The sequence below is a fragment of the Phallusia mammillata genome, chromosome 7 (assembly GCF_965637545.1).
Source record: "Phallusia mammillata chromosome 7, kaPhaMamm4.hap1.1, whole genome shotgun sequence".
Taxonomy (NCBI): domain Eukaryota; kingdom Metazoa; phylum Chordata; class Ascidiacea; order Phlebobranchia; family Ascidiidae; genus Phallusia; species Phallusia mammillata.
This window is the reverse complement of record NC_137258.1, coordinates 14,126,246-14,146,616: the sequence shown is the minus strand read 5'-3', so window position 1 is coordinate 14,146,616 and position 20,371 is coordinate 14,126,246. Positions and strand designations below refer to the sequence as shown.

The 20,371-nt window shown below is 36.2% G+C and overlaps 1 protein-coding gene across 3 annotated transcripts in view; it reads right to left on the bottom strand.

Moving 5' to 3' along the window:
- Nucleotides 1-20,371, bottom strand: part of LOC145238344 (uncharacterized) — a 50,772-nt gene that overhangs the window by 8,747 nt on the left and 21,654 nt on the right. For all 3 annotated transcript variants that reach the window (XR_013862104.1, XM_080101479.1, XM_080101480.1), the window contains exons 4-10: nt 19,515-19,594; nt 17,796-17,878; nt 15,563-15,640; nt 15,387-15,485; nt 12,386-12,462; nt 11,058-11,175; nt 10,764-10,831 (exon numbers count right to left, since the gene is read on the bottom strand). Coding sequence is in view for 2 of the 3 variants with exons in the window: in XM_080101479.1 (XP_079957605.1) it covers nt 10,764-10,831; nt 11,058-11,175; nt 12,386-12,462; nt 15,387-15,485; nt 15,563-15,640; nt 17,796-17,878; nt 19,515-19,594 (603 nt within the window). In the remaining variant the exon portion in view is untranslated. The remainder of the gene's footprint in view (nt 1-10,763; nt 10,832-11,057; nt 11,176-12,385; nt 12,463-15,386; nt 15,486-15,562; nt 15,641-17,795; nt 17,879-19,514; nt 19,595-20,371) is intronic.

Below are 20,371 nucleotides of genomic sequence, written 5' to 3'. Positions count from 1 at the left end.
AAACAAAGTTGCAGTGACGCTCAACTATGGCAATGGAGCAGTATTTTCTCTCTTTTGTTGCCGAGAATTGAAAAAAGTACTCTCAAGTCGAAACTAGATTTATTACTCTCAGCGCAGTACATGACGTCATGCTTCCTAACTGTCGTGGCTATGGTGCAATTGCCTAAGTCGTGGCTATGATGCAATCGTCCAAGTGTGTTAAAGAAACAGTAGAAACGCACACACACTCTTTAATTGGCGCACACGCCACAGTTCGCTTGATTTGTGTTTTGTCTTGCAGTCAGATTTATTTGAAAATATATGTTACATCGCATCGTAGCCAAAGACGGTTTATGACGTTTTAGTCATGTTTTGGGTAGTTTCCCTTATAAATGTGCTAGGTCACTCGCTTAATATACATGTAAAATGCCCTGTTGTTTCCGACCTATTTCGTTTTCTAGTTCAAACCAACGCGTTGAGCTGCAAAGTACTAGGTGCATATTTGTAAGCAAGCCCAAACTCGAAAGTACACCACCAAAACCTGGTAAAACTTACAACCTCGGCACATTCTACAGCGCAAGGGCGCTAAGGCGAGCTTCATCAGTTTCTTTTATAACCCGTTAATCAATTGACAAAAATAATAATTGATTTCAGCAAACCTTTAAAGACTCAGATTGTGGCGCTTCCTTCTAGCTTACTCAGCAAAACTGCAGCTGCAAGATTAGCGTGACTCTCATGTGATCAACGTGTAATTGTTGCTTCAAAAATTTAAACCAGCAACAAATATTAGAGGAATAAATGCTTTTCTTAATCGGTGATCTACCTGATAAGTTGCGCAAGGTCACTAACAGAAGACATAATATGGCAATCATTGGCAGGTTACCAACTACGTGAATCTAAACAACATAGTGTGATTACTTGCGATCTAACATTTTTACAACCATTATGTGTTTGGCGGGTCATGAACAATATAACAGAAAACATTTTTCACCATTTGTTTCACATTTAACATTGTTCAAATTTAAACACAGTTTAATACTTTATGTGCAGTTCGCACTTAGTAAGAAATTGCAATCAGCGTCTTTGCCGGAACACCAGTTAACACGTTGAACTCTTTCAAAAAGATCAATGTGCACGGCTTTGAGATAACGACTCCTAGCTATTGCACAGCGGTAAACTGAACGCCGATTTAAACTCCTAATAACTTTTCAAAAATATTTTATGGTCAAGACGTGTCATTTTCAAAATTAGATGCGTTATTTGGCGTAGAATGCAAACATGCATCTACGTCTTTTTCGCGTACATTACTTCCGGAGGATTTTACTATCATATCTTCGTTTTTTATTCGAAAAACTCAATCTGTTCGACCTTCACATAGAGATCATCAATCCGGTTAATCGCATATTTCGTTGAAAATCGATGCGAATATCCGGTTTGTGCGATAAACTGGTATGCGATTAACCGGACGATTTTCTTAACAAACGATGGGCGACAGTTTGGGATTTTTAATTGTGATGCGATTAACCGGATTCGTCTGTAGATGATTAGACATCAAACCAAAAATAAGTGCCTGCAGCATAACTACCGTAATAATTGAATTTAAACGGGATATGTCGTCTAGCTGAACACGCATTCATGCGCAAAACAGGGATCTTTAAAATGCTGATTGTTAACTTATTGATCACACTCAAAACACAGCTTTAGGCGCAATGTCCAAGAGCACAAAAGTAGTTTTCACATCTTTTAAGAGCTGTACACTGAGCAGATTGGGCTAAAATTGTATACAATACACAACTAGAAATACGGCTTTCTAATATACTTCCATTACATACATTCTATGTCCTATTTACCAATTTACTATGCACATCATTTGATCTACACAAATGATTGTTTGTGCAAACAAAAACTTTTGTGTTTGTGGGGATACACAGTAAACAAATATTCTTATACAAATTATTAGACAGCATTAACCCAACTTTAAAAAAGGTTTGCCCATATTCTTTTTGCATGATTATAGTAAAAAAGAACGAAAAAAATACTTTCAATTTAATCTCTTGCATTGACCTTGATATTGACGTCCAACTTCAGTTTTTAAACACAATTTTTTCTAGAAAGCTGTAACAGTTGTATTACAGAAACTATCAATTTAAAAGCCATTTGCTTCAAAAGTACACATAACAAATTGCCTAACTTTGTTTCATAAAACAAGTACTATTGACCTGTATTAACCTCTCACAGCGCAGACACAGAATGTTTAATGACCTTTTGACACCATTTCAGTTTCGCCAAATTTATACATGACTTAAGTTTTGACTCTTGAATTGATTTGTAAAAAATAGAAGTTACGTATTACAAAAAATCGTTCTTAACTGTGTTTGTCATACCTACAAGTTGACCTTTAGTTGACAAAGCTGACAACGAGAATTTAAAGACCATTTATGACAACTTTCGCAAAAAAAAGTCAAATTTATTTTTCACCTTTATGTTGATCAACAAAGTTTTGCTTGACATATAGAAAGCCGAAGCATGTTTATTGAGTTTAAATCACATCCTAGATGTGAAACCTATGACTAGATGTGAAAAACTGAAAATGCGTGTGATACCTTAATAAAACATCATGGCATTGCTGCGCAAATACAGCTGATTTCTAATCACTGAAACGACTGTCTCATAAAACGTCTGTCCAGATTCTTTTATAATGGGTCCCATATCAGCCACTGTCATTTATAACCTTGGTTGTTTCTGCAAGCAGAAATTCATGGGTCGCCACACACGCAAAGTTGTAAATAGTGCATTTACAGAGATAACTATAAGAAAGTTTGTTGTTGTAAGATAAAACACAGTAACATGTACTGAGCATAAATAAATATCCTATATGGACTGCAAACTATTCAAATTTCATTTCATTCATACATTTTTGAAGGTTTTTCTCTATCTGAGAATAAAGGCGAAACACAACAATCAGCTCCTATTAATGGAGAATTGCAAACGATTGTAGGGCGGTAGTGGGGGTAAAGATAGTGCTAGAGCAGCGCTTCCCAACTGGTGGGCCTCGACGTTCTTCCTGGTGGGCCGCGAAGCTTTTCAAATTATTACCATACCAATATAGTAGTTTATAAACACAAGAAGTTCTCACTGAGAACGTACTTTCAAGTTCTGTATTTCTCTAAAATATAATATTGCTTACTATGAAAGCCGCATCAGATTTCACGTCAAACAAAGCTTTATCACATAAACAAACTGCGATTGTCGCATCACAACACTACTTGTATTTGTAACTATAACGGAATCGAAGACACGAAACAGTCTTGACACTGACACACTGAATGCTGCATTGCGTGTGAGCTTGTCTTCTATTAAACTCCGACTTATTCTCATCATATTAAATCATCAAGCTCAGGCTTCACATTAACAGAAGTATTGCTTGTGCGGTTATTATTTTTCTTTCTTAATTAGTTCTTTTTTCCATTGTGGTTTTGTCGCAATATTAAACGGTGGTCCGCCAAAGAATTTTTTTTTAGAAAGTGGGCCGTGAGCTGGAAAAGGTTGGGAAGCACTGTGCTAGAGAGTTAAAACTACGCCTATAAGTGGCACACTCTAGTCTATTAGCTGTCCAAATTTCATTCAATTCAGACATTGTTTAAAAAATTGACCTATTTTGGGGGGCTAGTAGAGTAAATGTTGGGGGAACAGGGTAAAACACACCATTCTACACCTATAAATGGCACACTCTACAAGCTGTCCACATTTTATTTAATTCAGACATTGTTTAAAAAATTGACCCATTTTGGGGGGCTAGTGTGGTAAATTTTAGGGTCACAGGGTGAAACACACCATTCTACACCTATAAATGGCACACTCTACAAGCTGTCCAAATTTTATTTAATTTAGACATTGTTTAAAAAATTGACCCATTTTGGGGGGCTAGTGGAAAAAATGTTGGGGCCACGGGGTAAACACAACAATTGACACCTAAAAATGACAAATTATACAAGCTATCGAAATTTAATTTAATTTCCACACTGTTTAAAAAACTCGGGGGGTTCTACACCCAAAAGTATAAAATATGAAATTACAATGACCCAATCCACAGTCAGATAAAATTTTTATCCAAACTTTTTGACCACTAGAGGTGTTATTAGCAACATTTGTTAACGCTTCTGACGTCATACGGCTGTTAACACCCCTCTGCTGGCATGTGCAAAAACGCCCACTAGCATTGCACAAACACAAGTACCACATGTTCCGTTACCTTTATTACACTATTACACCTCAGAAATCTTTCGTTTGTGGTGCGCAGCAACATACAATAACATTTTGCATTTGGGGGGCTAGCGGGGTAAATACTGGGGTTATCAACTCAAATGAAGCAGATGGCACATCTGCATAACTATATCTACCATCTGTGAAAGTTTCATACAAATCAACCAAAGATTACAGTGCCAAAAGTGCATGGACAAACTTCGGCGGAAAAAAGAAAGAAAAAAACAGAGTGAAATCAAGATGCGTCACCTTCAGGGAAAGGGACCCATAATAACTAACATCTGTCCAAATTTTAATACATTTGAAGAACTCTTTCTTTACCAAACATGCGTTACAAAACAGCGTTGGACAGAAACTAGTAAGTTGGGGTTTAAGGAGTGAAAATGGGTGAATCCTATTAAAAGTTACGAAAATCTTTAGAAAACCTTACATTGCACCAACCAACAAAGCATGGAACTCCTAGATGATGTACTTAAGTCAGTACATTTTAAAAAACTAGAATAGTGGTTTTCCTATATATTGTCAGTTTATATATACTACATCATATTTAACGATGTATCACATATACCATGTACTATATTTATAATGGATATATATTTGGCACCTACATTTAATTGGGTCCCTATCTTTTTCCTGGCACTTTATAAAATAATTGTTTCTGCAAGCATAATCTAATGGGTCCCAACACATATGCACATGCGATTTGGTAAAAGATCCAGACAACAGAGGTTAGCGTTGTTTTTTTACGTTTTTTTACGTCAGCGATCATTTTTACAAGAGCGAATCGAATCTTATCGTTGATGCGCATTTTGTGATGTCACATTTTCGATTCGCTTAAGCATAAAATTACACGGCTGCCAAACCGAATCGCATTTAAGGTTTTCAGCTTTGCGCAAAAAATATGGTGGATATTGTAAAGTGATATACAAACATAAGGCCGCTTAATTGTTAATTATAAAGTATTTTTTGGACTGTTTGTCTGTTCTTCCAAAAAAATCGAAATTAATTTGTTGGCAACAGTTGTTTGCGACGAGTTTAAACATGCCAAATGTATAAATTGTTAACTGTTAAACCCTCAGGAATAGTTGGAAGAAATATTCAAAATGTATAGATTACTCTGATTTCATTTTCCAATAGTAACTAGAAGGGTGGCTTAGCACATATTGCCCTTGCGTATACACTATAACCAATTTTAAAACATTGACATATTTTCTATGCTTATCTTATATTGGGTCCCATACCATCTACTGTCTTTTATAACCTTAGTTGTTTCTGCAAGCAGAAACTCATGGGTCCCCACACATGCAAAGTTGTAGATAATGCATTTCAAGAGATAACCATGCGAACGTTTAGTGTTGTAAGGCAAAACGCAGTAATCGTGACTGGGCTTAAATCATAATACTATGTAGAGTACAAACTATATAAATTTAGATTCACCCCAGATATTGTTTGAAGTATTTTCTATTTAACAGTCCTTTTCAAAGAACTGAAGGAGTAAGTAGTGGCATAATGGGGTAAAACAAAAAATAAATAGCAAATTCTACAAGCTGTCCGGTTTTCATTTAATTCGAACATTGTGAAAGGGGTCACCTATTTTAGGAATTAGTTGGTTAAGTTGTGGTGCTACAGGGCAAAACATAACATTTGAGGACTTAGTATGTTTAATAAACTTTGCAAAATTTCATATAATTAAGACGTTTTTAAAAGTTCATTTATTTTAGGGGGCTAGTTGAGTGAATGTTGGGGCTACAAGGTAAAACACATCAATTGAAACCTACAAATAGCATAGTCCACATACTACCCAAATTTTATCCAATCCCGACATAGTTTAAAAAACTGACCCATTTTAGGGGGCTAGTAGGGTAACTAATGGGGTCCAACACACAAACTAAAAAAATAGGAAACCTCAATGACTCAATCAATAGTACTGCAAAATTTCAGCCAAATCCGCCAATGTTTGAAATGTCGACCACTAGAGGTGTTTTGAGCAACAACCGTTAATGTTTCTGACATCATAGGGCAACAAACCCCCAACTGCCATAGCACAAAAACGTTCACCAAGCAATTCCCAAAGTCACAAACGAGTAACATACAACTGCTTGCGCTTGTAACACTATTGAGCAACAGAAATCTTTCGTTTGTGGTGTCCAGTAACATACAAATACGTTTTACACTTTGGGGGCTTGTGGGGTTAATGTTAGGGCTAAAGGGTTGAACACAACAATCGACAACTATAAATGGCATACTCTACAAGCTATCCAAATTTCAGCCAATTCTGACACTGTTTACTAACTCACCCATTTTAGGGGGCTAGCGGGGTAAATACTAGGGTTATTTGGACAAACAAAGCGGGATGCATATCTACATAACTTTATCTACCATCCGTATAAGTTTCAGCCACATCCATCAAACATTTGATGGAAAAACGAGTCGGACAAACTTTGGGAAGAAAAATACCCATTTTAGGGGGCTAGCGAGGTAAATACTGGGGTTATCAACAAAAACAAAGTGGGATGCACATCTACATAACTATATCTATCATCTGTGCAAATTTCATCCAAATCCATCAAACATTTGATGGAAAAACGAGTCGGACAAACTTTGGGAAGAAAATAACCCATTTTAGGGGGCTAGAGGGGTAAATTCTGGGGTTGTCAACAAAACAAACAAACAATTTGAGTAAAATCAATATGTGTCCCATTCAGGTTAAACTACTTTGTTTAATTGGAGTCTCTAATACAGTGGTTCTTATCCTTTTTTCCTTGCTGCACCCCTTTCAAACCAATTTTCGCACCCCCTTTCAAATCACTAACCAATCTTCGCTCCCCCTTCTGTAATTGCTTAAATAGAATAGACCTTACCAACCTTAATGATTCAGCATCCCCGCACCCCCTGGGAACAGTTCTCGTACCCCTTGGGGGTGCGTGTACCCCAGGTTAAGAACCCCTGCTCTAATATGTAATATGTATAAAAAAAAACGATTACTTTGTATAACTTTGCACCTGTTGGACGAACAACTTTATTAAATATGCAACTTGGTGTATGGAACGTTTGTTCAGAATTAGCTACAAATTTCCCCGTTATATTCGGCACCAAATTAAAAAAACTAGCAATCATTTCAAGTTAACCTACTTGTTCACAAAAAAGTTCTCAGAATGTATTGGCGCCTAAGCCTATTCAAACCACCTGTGCCGAGCGTATCGACAATCAGAGAAGTCTAATACGCTTTGCCTTTTTTTCTTTTTCGAAAACTTAAACGCAAATGTTGTTAGATAAAGATATCGGGCCGATCGCGGCATGAAGAGCCTGTCGTTAACCATCGTAAGACGCAAAACTGCGTGATACAACAACTGCATAACTAACAGTTTTAAATGATCTACAAACATATCTTAATTGCACAGTGCAAAAAGACTGCCTGATAACACGTCCAGTTATGCGTGAGGCCGAGATATTTGCTTTTCAGTGGGCAGGTTTGCGCTTTTCGCACCCAATTGTTTTTTTTTCGACATGGAGTTATGCATTGTTTTCAGCAGGTTAAGTCTTGTATTTCTGACCTCATTAACATGTGCACAAACAAATAATTATTTGGGGGTAAAGGGGTAAAAATGGATATATACAACTTCAAGTTACAAAATACTTTCAAAAACGCTGCAATGTACCAATCAAAAAAGTATGAAACTCCAGAATCATCTGCTTTAGCAAGTATAGCCGTTTTAAAAATTTCACGTTTTGGGGGGCTGTGGGTGAACCAAGGGATCAAATGGCGTCAAAATTCACATGGACCATCTTTAGACCAATATCTATAATGTGTGTAAATTTGAAAACGTTTGAACTAGTGATGCACCGAAGTTTCGGTTGGCCGAAACATTTCGGCCGAATACGCTGTTTTTCGATGTTTCGGTCCGAACTTTTTTGAAAATTCGGCCGAAACCGAACTTTTTGATTGCATGGAATTAATGCCCAAACTAGCATTTTCACCTCTACTAAACGTCATAAATTAACTAATTGTTGTATCTATAAAATACGAGCCACTTTGTCTGCAAAATATTGCAAGTTTAGTAAAGCTTCCAGATGGTGTAAGTGATTTTGATTTGTCATAATTCACTTCACTCGCATCAACGACACAAGGTTCAGTTGAAAACATCCATTAGAACAGAATTTTAGGTTCGGCCTGATTCGGAACCTTTTTAGGCGGGTTCGGTGCATCACTAGTTTGAACCATTCTTTCTTGACCAAAACGTGGGAACAAATCCGTGTTAGACGAAACAAAAGAAAAAAATATACAGACAAAAACAATATGTGTCCCCTTCTGGGAAGGGGCCCCATAATTACGTTTGTGGGGCCTGTGGGTGAACCGCAGGGTCATTCGGGGTCAAACTTCTGGAGGGTCAAACTTCTGGAGGATCAAATTTGGATTAATAACTAGAATAGTGGTTTTCCTATATATTGCCGGGTTATATATACTACATCATATTTAATGATGTATCACATATTCCTTTTACTATATTTATAATGGATATATATTTGGCACCTACATTTCATTGGGTCCCTATCTTTTTCCTGGCACTTTATAACCTAATTGTTTCTGCAAGCATAATCTAATGGGTCCCCACACATATGCATATGCGATTTGGTAACAGTAAAAATAGGGCACAATCACTGTTAGATATTTACCAATTTACTATACACATCATTTGATCTACACATATGATTGTTTTTGCAAGCAAAAACGAATGGGTCCCCACACGCGCGTTTGTGGGGATTTATGGTAAACAAACATCCTGGTTATTTTTAGATTCTTAAGGACAAGCTTAACCAACTTTAGCCTTAACCCAAAAAGTTTTGTCCGTATTGTTTTTGCATCATTATTGTCATATAATTACAAAAAAAAACAGTAAATAGGAACAGGAAAAATACTTTCAATTTAATCTCATGCTTTGACTTTGATATTGTCGTTCAAGGTCAGTCTTTAAACACAATTTTCCAAAACTTAAAATGTGCTTGATAACTTAATAAAACGACATAGCATAGCTGCGCAAAAACAGCTGATTTCTAATCACCGACACGACTGCCTCATAAAACGTCGGTCCGGACGTCAAGCTGAGCACTCCCGCTGCATTCACCCGCCTTAATCGTAAACAAGTGAATTACTCCCTTGAGAGTTGAGACTTCTATCTGACTGAGAAAATGGTCACGTAACGACTGCGTTCATGCGTGAAGCAGAGGCATTTTTTTCTATGCGCCACTATGATCAATCACACCCACTGCGTCAGCTGTGCACTGAGCGACAGGCAAATACGGTCATGACGTCATACGCATCGCCTGTCCCTGCCGTGACCCCGCAGTGTTAACGTTTACAGCGCAATATCACTAACACCGTATCATCTTTAATTCCAACCAGTGAGAAAATGGTCAAGTGACGACTGCGTTCATGCGTGAAGCAGAGGCATTTTTTCCATGTGCCACTATCGTCAATCACTCCCATTGCGTCAGCTGTGCACTGAGCGAGCACAAATATGACAAAAGACAGCATGTAAAAACATATTTTTACTATAACTGAGCCGATTGCACTGAAATTTTTACCAGCCAACAAAGAGCACCCTATCCACAGCTGTTAAAAATTTCAGCAGGTTAAGTCTTGTATTTCTGGCCTCATTAACATGTGAACAAACAAACAAATATTTGGGGGCAAAGGGGTGAAAATGGATATATACAACTTCAAGTTATAAAATAGTTTAAAATACGCTGCAATGTACCAATCAAAAAGTATGAAACTCCAGAAACATCTGCTTTAGCAAGTATAGCCGTTTTAAAATTTTCACGTTTTGGGGGGCTGTGGGTGAACCGAGGGGTCAAACGAGGTCAAAATTCACATGGACCATCTTTTGACCAATATCTATAATGTGTGTAAATTTGAAAAAGTTTGAACCATTCTTTCTTGACCAAAATGTGGGAACAAATCTGCGTTAAAAAATTCATGTTTTGGGGGGCTGTGGGTGAACTGAGGGATCAAACGGGGTCAAAATTCACATGGACCATCTTTAGACCAATATCTATAATGTGTGTAAACATGAAAAAGTTTGAACCATTGTTTCTTGATCAAAACGTGGGAACAAACCTGCGTTAAAAATTTTACGTTTCGGGGGGCTGTGGGTGAACCGAGGGATCAAGCGGGGTCAAAATTCACATGGACCATCATTAGACCAATATCTGTAATGTGTGTAAATTTGAAAAAGTTTGAACCATTCTTTCTTGACCAAAACGTGGGAACAAATCCGCGTTAGAAAGAAAAAAAGAAAAAAATATAGACAAAAACAATATGTGTCCCCTTCAGGGAAGGGGACCCATAACTAACACCTGTCCAATTTTGAATAAATGTGAAGCACTCTCTCTTGACCAAACGACCGTTACAAACCAGCGTTAGACAGAAAAAAGATGGACAAAAACAATATGTGCCCCCTTCATGGAAGGGGACCCATAATAAGCATCATATCCCCAATTAATTGCTGATTATCTGTTACCTCTTCTAAAGATGCTTTTGTTGCTTCTTGAAAAGAGTTTCCATGAGTTGTCGGTCTTAGACAAAGATCTAAAATCAAATAAGATAAACTACTGTTGTATCAAAACAAGAACATGTCTTATGGAAATGTCTAACAGGGATACAACAGCATTTGGGCATTGGGCTGATCGGCCTAAAATTGTAAAACAAGGAACATCATGTTGACAACTGTTAAATATTTTAGCATCTGTGTATTTCTGAACAGTATAAAAGTAAAAAAAAAGTGGTGCATTTGCAGCAAAGATTTAAATCTTACCTGGCTCGCTAATCAGTGATTCTTGAAAAAAGCTGTATTCACCTCTTACTTCTGACAAAACATCTTCAACTGAAAGTTGTCCATGCTTAGAAGCAAGGCAATCCACATGTTGCTTTATCTTGACAAACATAACAAGTACTTTACAAATGATGATTACAGAAAAAATCACATTCTAATGGGAAATCATTATTTTAAATGCAATCTTATAATTTGTTGATTAAACACTAAAACCTTTTGTAATCAACATTTTCTTAGTAAAAGTTGCACAGACAAATGTTGCTTGTAAATTGAGTCAAACAAAACAATGGTGCTACAAACAAATCCAGTTGATATCAATATGACTAATCAGGAATTCCAGTAAGTCAGGCAAGTTTTTGTTTCAAACCACTTCATCATTTTAAAAAATCCTGTTAAATGCAATATGCGTATTAGGAAGTTCTGACCAATTGTATTATTGAATTCTGTTTATCGTCTATATAGTCCAGTGTTTAACTATGGAAAGCATGAGTTGAGTAAAAAGTCTTTGCTGTTACTTGCATGTTGAGCAGTGCCTTTGTGTGTAAATTTTTCTGTTAAAAGATAAAAGGCTATTTTGAACAAACTAGTACGCTGAGTATCTTTAAGTGAGATGCCTATCTCTTACACTGTTTACTCTTATGCCTTGATAACAAGTTCTGCCTCTGCTATGTCACAACCCTGACTATGAAAAAGTAAGCGTATATTGAATAGGAAGAGATGATGTTATTAACTCAATGTCAATTAGCAATTATATAAACAGTGTGTACTGTTTTTACCATATTCAGATAATCTGGTAGAGCTGCTAATACCACATCCATATTTAGCTAAATTTCAATAAGAGCGCAAAGAGCTTTTTTGCTGATTAATTTAGCAGATACAGAGAGGTAGATTTTGAAAATGTTTCATTTTATGGAACTAACATTCACAAATGGTTTTGTTGTGTTACCGCAACCCAAATAGCCCTAACCGTCCAAATTTTTGGAGATCGGCTGTTGTAAATAGGTGTACATGCTCTTTGTCTCATCTACTGCTATGCTAAATGTGCCGCTGACACGAGGTATGTCTGTATTCTTCGGTCTGTATTCAAAAACAGCCTCACAATTTATGGACCATATGTCTCTTACTGCAGAATACATGGTCAGGGAATCACTTATGATCTCACCCTAAATACTAATAGTGGTCACCCTAACTACTAACAGTGTAATTTTGGCATTAGCATCACATTTAACCGGTTTTGTATGCCCAAAACACGTACACATAATTCAAGGATAAAGAATTATTTATTTAAAAAAAAACTACTACTGACTCACTTCAGGGTTCGGATTTTTTTCAGATAATGTATCTTCATAATTGTTGTTGCCGTGATCAGCAGAAGAATTATTAGACACTGAAAAAATGTAGAAACTTTAATTGATTCCTTATTTTTTAATTGTGAAACATGGTTTATCTTTGACCCTACCATTTATGCAACTCACAAGTCATGTTGCCATTTGTTTGACAGCACAGCATTTTGCAAATTGTGTTCAATTTTCCTCTGCACTTGCATTATTTATTAACACCTCAACATCCTGCTTACAATCAACTAAATACATCAATAGAACTACAAAGGGGGCATTCCCATATATTTCCATTTTACATCCTCTATACTAGTGGTTTTCAACCTGGGAGGAATTTCATTAATTTTAAATGTGGTTTCTAAAAATAGACGCTTTCGCTCTATATAACATGTGTTATACCCTATTTGATGTTTTTGCAAGCATTGCAAGCAAAAATGAATGGATTATGCCACATATGATTTATTGAATCGGTTAAGGCAGGGACTTTCAGGCTTTTTTTAAGTACAACCACATTCAGAACTTTCAACTGCTCAGAGTGACCCCAAGGCAATCACATTGCAACAGACTATTGGCAATACAGTACCTGTAATCAGAAGTACATATTTTAATTATGTATTTTTTTGTTAGTCACAGTACTTCAGACATCGGCCAAACCCAGGCATGCATGTCAAGTTTGGCTTGTGTAGTCATTTTTCATGGCAGGGCAAGTTTATATTAAAGTACTAATTTATGCAACATCACTTTTTAAGGGTCCCCTTCCATGAAGAGGTCACATATTGTTTTTGTCCATAATTTTTTTTTCTTTTTCTGTCTAACGCTGGTTTGTAACGCTCAGTTGTTCAAGAAAGGGTGCTTCAAATCTATACAGATGTTAGCTATTGATTTAAATTTGATCCTCCTAAAGTTTGACACCGAATGACCCAGCGGTTTACCTACAGGCCCCTAAAACACAAAATTTGTAAAAAAAACTTACTGACTAAAATACATAATCTAGGAGTTTCATGCTTTGTTGGTGGGTGCAATGTACGGTATTTTTAAGAATTTTCCAACTGTTCACTGGATTCACCCATTTTCACCCTTTAAACCCCGAAATCATCGGTTATAATTTTAGGCCAGAAATTAGGTTACTCGTTTATTATTTAAAATTTTGCCATAATCGGCCAAATAGATACCTTTACAGCCCATGATATGTGCATACTGTCAGATAGAAGTCCCAAGGAAGTAACTCAAAATTTTTGGTTTACGATTAAGGCAATTTAATGCAGAACGGGATAGGTCAGCTTGACGTAAAAACACAAGTCTTATGAGACAGTTGTTTCTGCAATTAGAAATCAGCTGTTTTTGCGCAGTAATGCCATGTCGTTTTATTAAGGTATCACATGCATTTTCAGTGTTGGCGAAAGTTTCACACCTAAGACGTAATTTAAACTCTACAGACGTGTTTCGATTTTATATATGTCAAGCAAACTTTGTTGATCAACATAAACATGAAAAAATACACAGGACTTTTTCGAAAGCCGCGATAAACGGCCTTCTCTCGTTGTCAGCTTGGTTGCAGCATGACCACAGGTCACTAAAGGTCAACTTGTAGGTATTACAAACACAGTTAAGAACGATTTTTCGTCATAACGTAGCTTCAATATTTTTAACAAATCAATTAAAGAATCTATACTAAAGTCATGTATAAAGTAGAAAGTGGCTTTCTAATATACTTCCGTAATATATATTCTATGTCATATATACCAATCTAATATACACATAATTTGATCTACAAAAAAAGGTTGTCCACAATTTCACAGTTGTATTTCCGTCGGTGTGTTGCATTGTGTTAATGTATGTTACAAGTTGATCGCCACAGGACCGTCTAGTGCCGATTCAACATAAAACGCAAAAAGGTTAATATGGCGGAACAACAGAAAAACAATAAAAGATAAACTATCAAGATCAACAGACTGTGTTAAAAAACTGTATTTAACACGCAAACTCATTCTGACCAACGAAAAAGCCTACAATTGTATGCTGTAAAGCAGTGGTTCTTAACCTTTTTTCCATGCCGCACCCCTTTAAAATCCCCAACTAATTTTCGCACCCCCCTGGGTTTTTGTAATTATATAGAATAGACTTAACCAACCTTAATTATTCAGCATCCCCGCACACCCTAGGAACAGTTCTTGCACCCCTGGTTAAGAACCCCTGCTGTAAAGCAAGCTTGTTTATTACCCGCTGTGCATTGAGCTGTAAATCAGTGAATCATTCCCTCATTGGGACCAGAGTGATAGCGTTAAACTCCATCAGAAGATTTAGTGAACGTTTTAACACATATTTGGGGCTGTAGGCCTACGAAAAACCACTTGATAGATTTTGCTGATATTTAAATAAAAAGCGAATAACTCACTGTTAAACATTTCAGCACATTAGGGCTTGTATTTCTGGCCTAAAACTAAAACCGATTATTTGGGGGTTTAAGGGGTGAATCCATTAATATGTTGGAAAACACGTTTAACAAACCAGTGTTAGACAGAAAAACAAACAAACAAAAAATAGGGAAGGTGACCATAACAATGTGAATATCGGACGTTTCGGATAATATCCTTCAACAAGTTATGGAAGAGGTGACTCCCCTCACTTAGCATTCAGCTTGATAAAAGGAAAATGAATTTGTGCTCTCAATGACAAACCTATTCAACTGTGACAAAGCATGCAATTGATGCTATCGTTCAAACTGTAACAACTTACTTATGTTAAGCAGGTTTTAGAATCACCTGGATGTTTAAAATGACATGCAAACTAAACCAGAATTTAGTCTTCTGGTCCAAAAAAATCATCCTTCTGATTAAAAATTGTGTATATTTTGTTTGTTGTGTTGTTTTAATGCTCAAAATGATTTAAACAGTGGAATCAAAATATATCGCCTTTCCGAAAAGTTCCAATACATCTCGTTCCGTCAGAAATATTTTGGAAACAAATGCCATACCTTTGCCTGGGGACTCACAGGACTGAACGCTAGATGAGTGCTCTTCATGATGCAAAGAATCCAACTGTTTCACTTCATCATGGCCGGGACTTTTTGGACCTGAAATGTACACACAAATCCTACAGGTCACAGCATCTTTTAAACTGTCAACATTCTTTATAAATGTAAGGCTTAACCTGTTTGTTCTGTACATGGCAGTGCAAGAAAAAATTCTGAGTTTAATAATCTGTCCATCACCTGGTGAATGTGGTGATCTGCAACAAACGAAACAATTATTACACTTTACTTTTGACTATTTCATTCCAGACATGATGTATTGAAATAATAAAACACAGTCTAGTGCAGGGGTGGACAGGACAACCCAGAGCAGTGATTCTCAACAGTGGCTCCCAACTATTTATTCTACTCTAAAATCACCAAAGATTATATTATTACCATGAAAGCTAAAATAGCCAAAAAAATCGATGTTGCGAAATTTACAATTCAGCATATTTAAACACTGCCATTATTCAATCTATTACTGAGAATAATTACGTACAATGGTTATGTTTATTGTATTGTGTCTCATAAGTCAGAAAGCTTTTTGTAGAGAAGTGTTATCAACAAAAAGTAGCTACTCAGATTCTTGTAGTTTGCTGTCCTGCATTCTTTTCTTAATTCATTTTGTTTTTTTGCAGCTCCTTACACACTTGACAAACTCCCTTTAGGCCCCGGCAATAAAAAAGTTTGAGAACCACTGACCTAGAGCCTTAGATTAAAAGTTTCATGTGCCCATGCATTAATTCAAACTCTTTTAATGGATGTCTTCTTAACATAGTTTAAAAGAAATTTTGGATTAGAGGAATGATGATGTAGAAAAGTGGCTTTTCTATAAATTGATGCTCCATTTCTTTGGATCGTCGTAAGTAAAGTAAATCGCTCTTTCGTAACTAGGTCAGTGCCTAAACCACTGCACAGAAGGTGAAATCATGTTCGCAAAATGTCTGAGGTGCAATCAATCACATGTTTAAAAAAAACTAGAAAGGTGGCTTTCTAATACACTTCCATTTTATAAAACTGTGCTTTTACAGAAATCGTCTTAAGTAATGAATCATAGTTAACTGGAGCTTCAGTGCACCTAAATCAATCTGTGTTTTTCGTGTTGCAATGTATTGTAAATAATTTCGATTTTGCCGAGTTAATGGCATCCTTAGTTCTACGCAAGAAATAAAAAATAAAACTGTAACGTTTGATTTAGTTGTCAAGGAGTGTGTTGTTGTTGTCATTGTGTTAGACTTTTCTTATTATTTTACATCTTTTATCACCTAAATATCTTAAATTATTTTTTATTTATTTTTTATCAGTAAACCCTTGTCGCAGGACATAACATACAATGCACCGACCAACAAAGTGTGAAATGCCTGGATCCTGTACTTTTTTTCAAATTTCATTTTTAGGGGGCCTGTTGGTAAACTGCTGGGTCATCTGGGATCAAAGTTTGGGTAAGTAATTAAAACAGAGGCGGGCAACTTTTCCAGTCGGCGGGCCTGATATGGGAAAATGAAGTACTTGGCGGGCCGGATTCCTAAATCGATACATTAATCTCGCATTTATCCAGTGATTTAAAACGCATTTTTGACCACCTAAACCAAATACAATTAAGAACAACACAATTACAATACAGTCCAAACAATCTAACTGATGTAACATAAAATTATTCACCACAGCAAATTTAATGCATACACAACAGACTTAGATACTGCTAAAACACAACTAGGCTACACGTGTGGAAACAAAGGAAACCGTGAAAGCAGGCCACACACAAGGTTGGCAGTTATGTCGTAACAATGGATGTATGGTGCAATGGTAACAACGGCGGGAAAGTTTTTTGCTATTGGGGAGCGTTACTGTCCGTTACAACTATAATTTGACGTAATAAGCAAGTAGTGGGTGATTGCGGCAGACTGTGGTCGCGGGCCACATTATCATCTAAGACCAGAAACTGTCTGCGGGCCGCTCAAAATCCCGGGCTGTATGTTGCCCACCCCTGAATTAAAATGGGTGTAGATTTCAATAAGTGTAAAGCAATCTTTCCAGACCAAATGAGTGGCACAAACCACTAAACTGTATGTAATTGTGAAATGAAAATTACAGTACAAGAAAGTAAGCTTATCATCACATAACTATCACAGAAAAACTCAAACAAAACAAATTTGTCGTATCAATTTGCCTAAAATTTCTGTGCCATAAACCTGAAAAAAACACTTTTTAAAAATTTGACTGGAGATACACAGTTTGAAAAACATGGGAAAACTTCATTTTCAAAACCCACCATGTGTTACTAAATTAAAACCCAACAGGAGCTACAGCCAAGAATTGATTTTACAGATATAAACCTACCTCTTTATAGTCTTAATTTATTCTACTTACATGTTGTTCCACACACAGCTTCATGGCTTGCATCATACGTAAGAAGCAAATAATTTCCAATGTCATTTATATTGTCCAAAAAGCTGCAAAGTAAAAACTGCATATATATATATATATATTTATATGCTTATAAAACTACAAAGATGGCTTTCCTAAATATTACCAATTTATTTATTCTACATAATATTAAATGATATACTATACACCATTGGAGCTACTAACATAATTGTTATTTCAGGCAATATTGATGCCAAATGACCTTTTGGTAGCACACAGTTGATTCTTTATGTTTAACAACATTTCCCTAAATTAAACATACCCGAGGTTTTGTTTCTTGAGTTTATTTAGGATCAAAATTAAGTCGATGTGACTTGACTGTGGTATACCACCAACAAAATGGAAATTTCTTACAACAGAAAACCTGTTCAGTTGACTTAACAACCAGACAACAGCAGCAATTTAATGTGCGATGCTAAGTAATTTTTTCCTAACTTTCATAATGCCAATGATAAGCGTTGTCCTATATTGCTTGGTTTAAGGTATGCGAATGAAGTGCATGTCAAGACCAGGTATTGCTTTTAAGCGCTTATATAACTGTACAAACGCTCTAGTACATACAGTAAACATATGAATTTTATGTTTTCAAAAACTCGTTTGGAAGGTTTGACATTCTTGTCCACATTGTTTAACGAGTGTCAAATAACGCGTTTCATTAAAGTTGACCCTACTCACAGATGGGGATGCCATTAATAGGTTTAGTTCACTGTAATGGAGTAGTGTCTGTTTTAGGGCAAAGAAGTTGGGATGAACCATTCAAATAGAATAGCTACTTAAACCTTTCCTTCCAAAATCTTTTGGGGACTTGGCTTGACTTAAACCGCAAATGACTTGATTTGACTTGAGACTCAACTAATAGGACTCATAACCCAACCCTGAACAAAGGTATGACAAATTGTTCTCAATATTGTTGAGAACCATAATTTATGTCAAAACTAAGTAGCAACGTGTTTTTTTAGCTGTGTTTCACAAATTGCAATACAGTTATGTTGATATGCTGTTAATCTCCCAATGTGGTAGCCAATCAGAGAACAAACCCTTAATGAGCTTTTACCTCTGTTTCAGTGAAATGCAATTCATTGCTTTAAAATACTTTACAAGACACCAAATAACATGCATGTAAGTTTGATGAAGTTTAAAGCACTTCCTTGATCAATGGGTGGAACAAACCAGTATTAGACAAAAAAGGAAAACATGTGGACCAAAACAATTAGATTGTTCTTGAAAGTAATAGCAAAACATTTACTCGCCCAGTCTATGCTCTAGATATTTTGGGGGAAACATTAAACTGTACAACTTTAGTGACTTATATGCAGAATTACCAAACAAGCAACAAGTTTACTTATTTGTACATCCCCTCTTCTTTTTAATGATCAATTACTTTGATACATATATATATTCTGTCAGGTACACATAAACTCAGAAAAGCTGTCAAATCTAATGCTTTTTTTACACCAGTGATGGGACGATACCAGGTTTTGAAGTGAGTACCGATACTGAGTACCACATGTATATACCTTCGATACCCAGTCCGGGTATCGATACCACTGAAATCGTTCGATACCATCAATACCGAGTACCCGGTACCCGTCCCATAACTATTTTACACAGTATAACATGTAGGGCGTGCAGGTGTATAACCAATGTAAACAAATAACCCACTTTATTTTTGGAGTAGTACTGGGCATAATGCAAGTTTCATAAAACTGTAATAGTTGTTCACATTCCTCTTCTGCCAAAAGCTGAAAAATAAAAGCAAATTGTAAAACTTTTTTAAACTGATAAGTGCAATAGTTAAAACAATTGTTTATCATATTTATCATTGTTAATTTGAAACAGTTCGTTGTTTTTTCTAATTGCATAAAAGTCAGCTGAGTCACTTTACTTGTTTGGAATCCTTCACAAGTAACCCACACAAAAATGTATGCTGAACCAATACACACTTGGCAACCACACTCTTGCTAGAAACTAGAAGGGTGGCTTAGCACATATTGCCCTTGCACATACACTATAGCATATTTTGAAACATTAATATATTTCCTACACTTATTTATATTGGGTCCTATATTAGCCATCATCTTTTATAACCTTGGTTGTTTCTGCAAGCAAAAACTCATGGGTCCCCACACATGCAAAGTTGTAGATAATGCATTTCAATAGATAACAATGAGTAAGTAGGATAACTAATTGAGGTTCAACACACACAAACTTAAACGAAGGAAACCACAATGACTCAATCAATAGTACTGCAAAATTTCAGTCTAATCTGCCAACATTTAAAATTTCAACCACTAGAGGTGTTTTGAGCAACAACCGTTAATGTTTCTGACGTCAAAGGGCTGTTAACAACCCCCGAACTGCAATGACGCAATAACGATAATTGGCATACTTTACAAGCTATCCAAATTTAGCCAATTCTGACATTGTTTCTAAACTCATCCCTTTTAGGGGGCTAGTGGGGTAAATACTAGGGTTATCCGGACAAACAAAGTAGGATGCACATCTACATAACTATATCT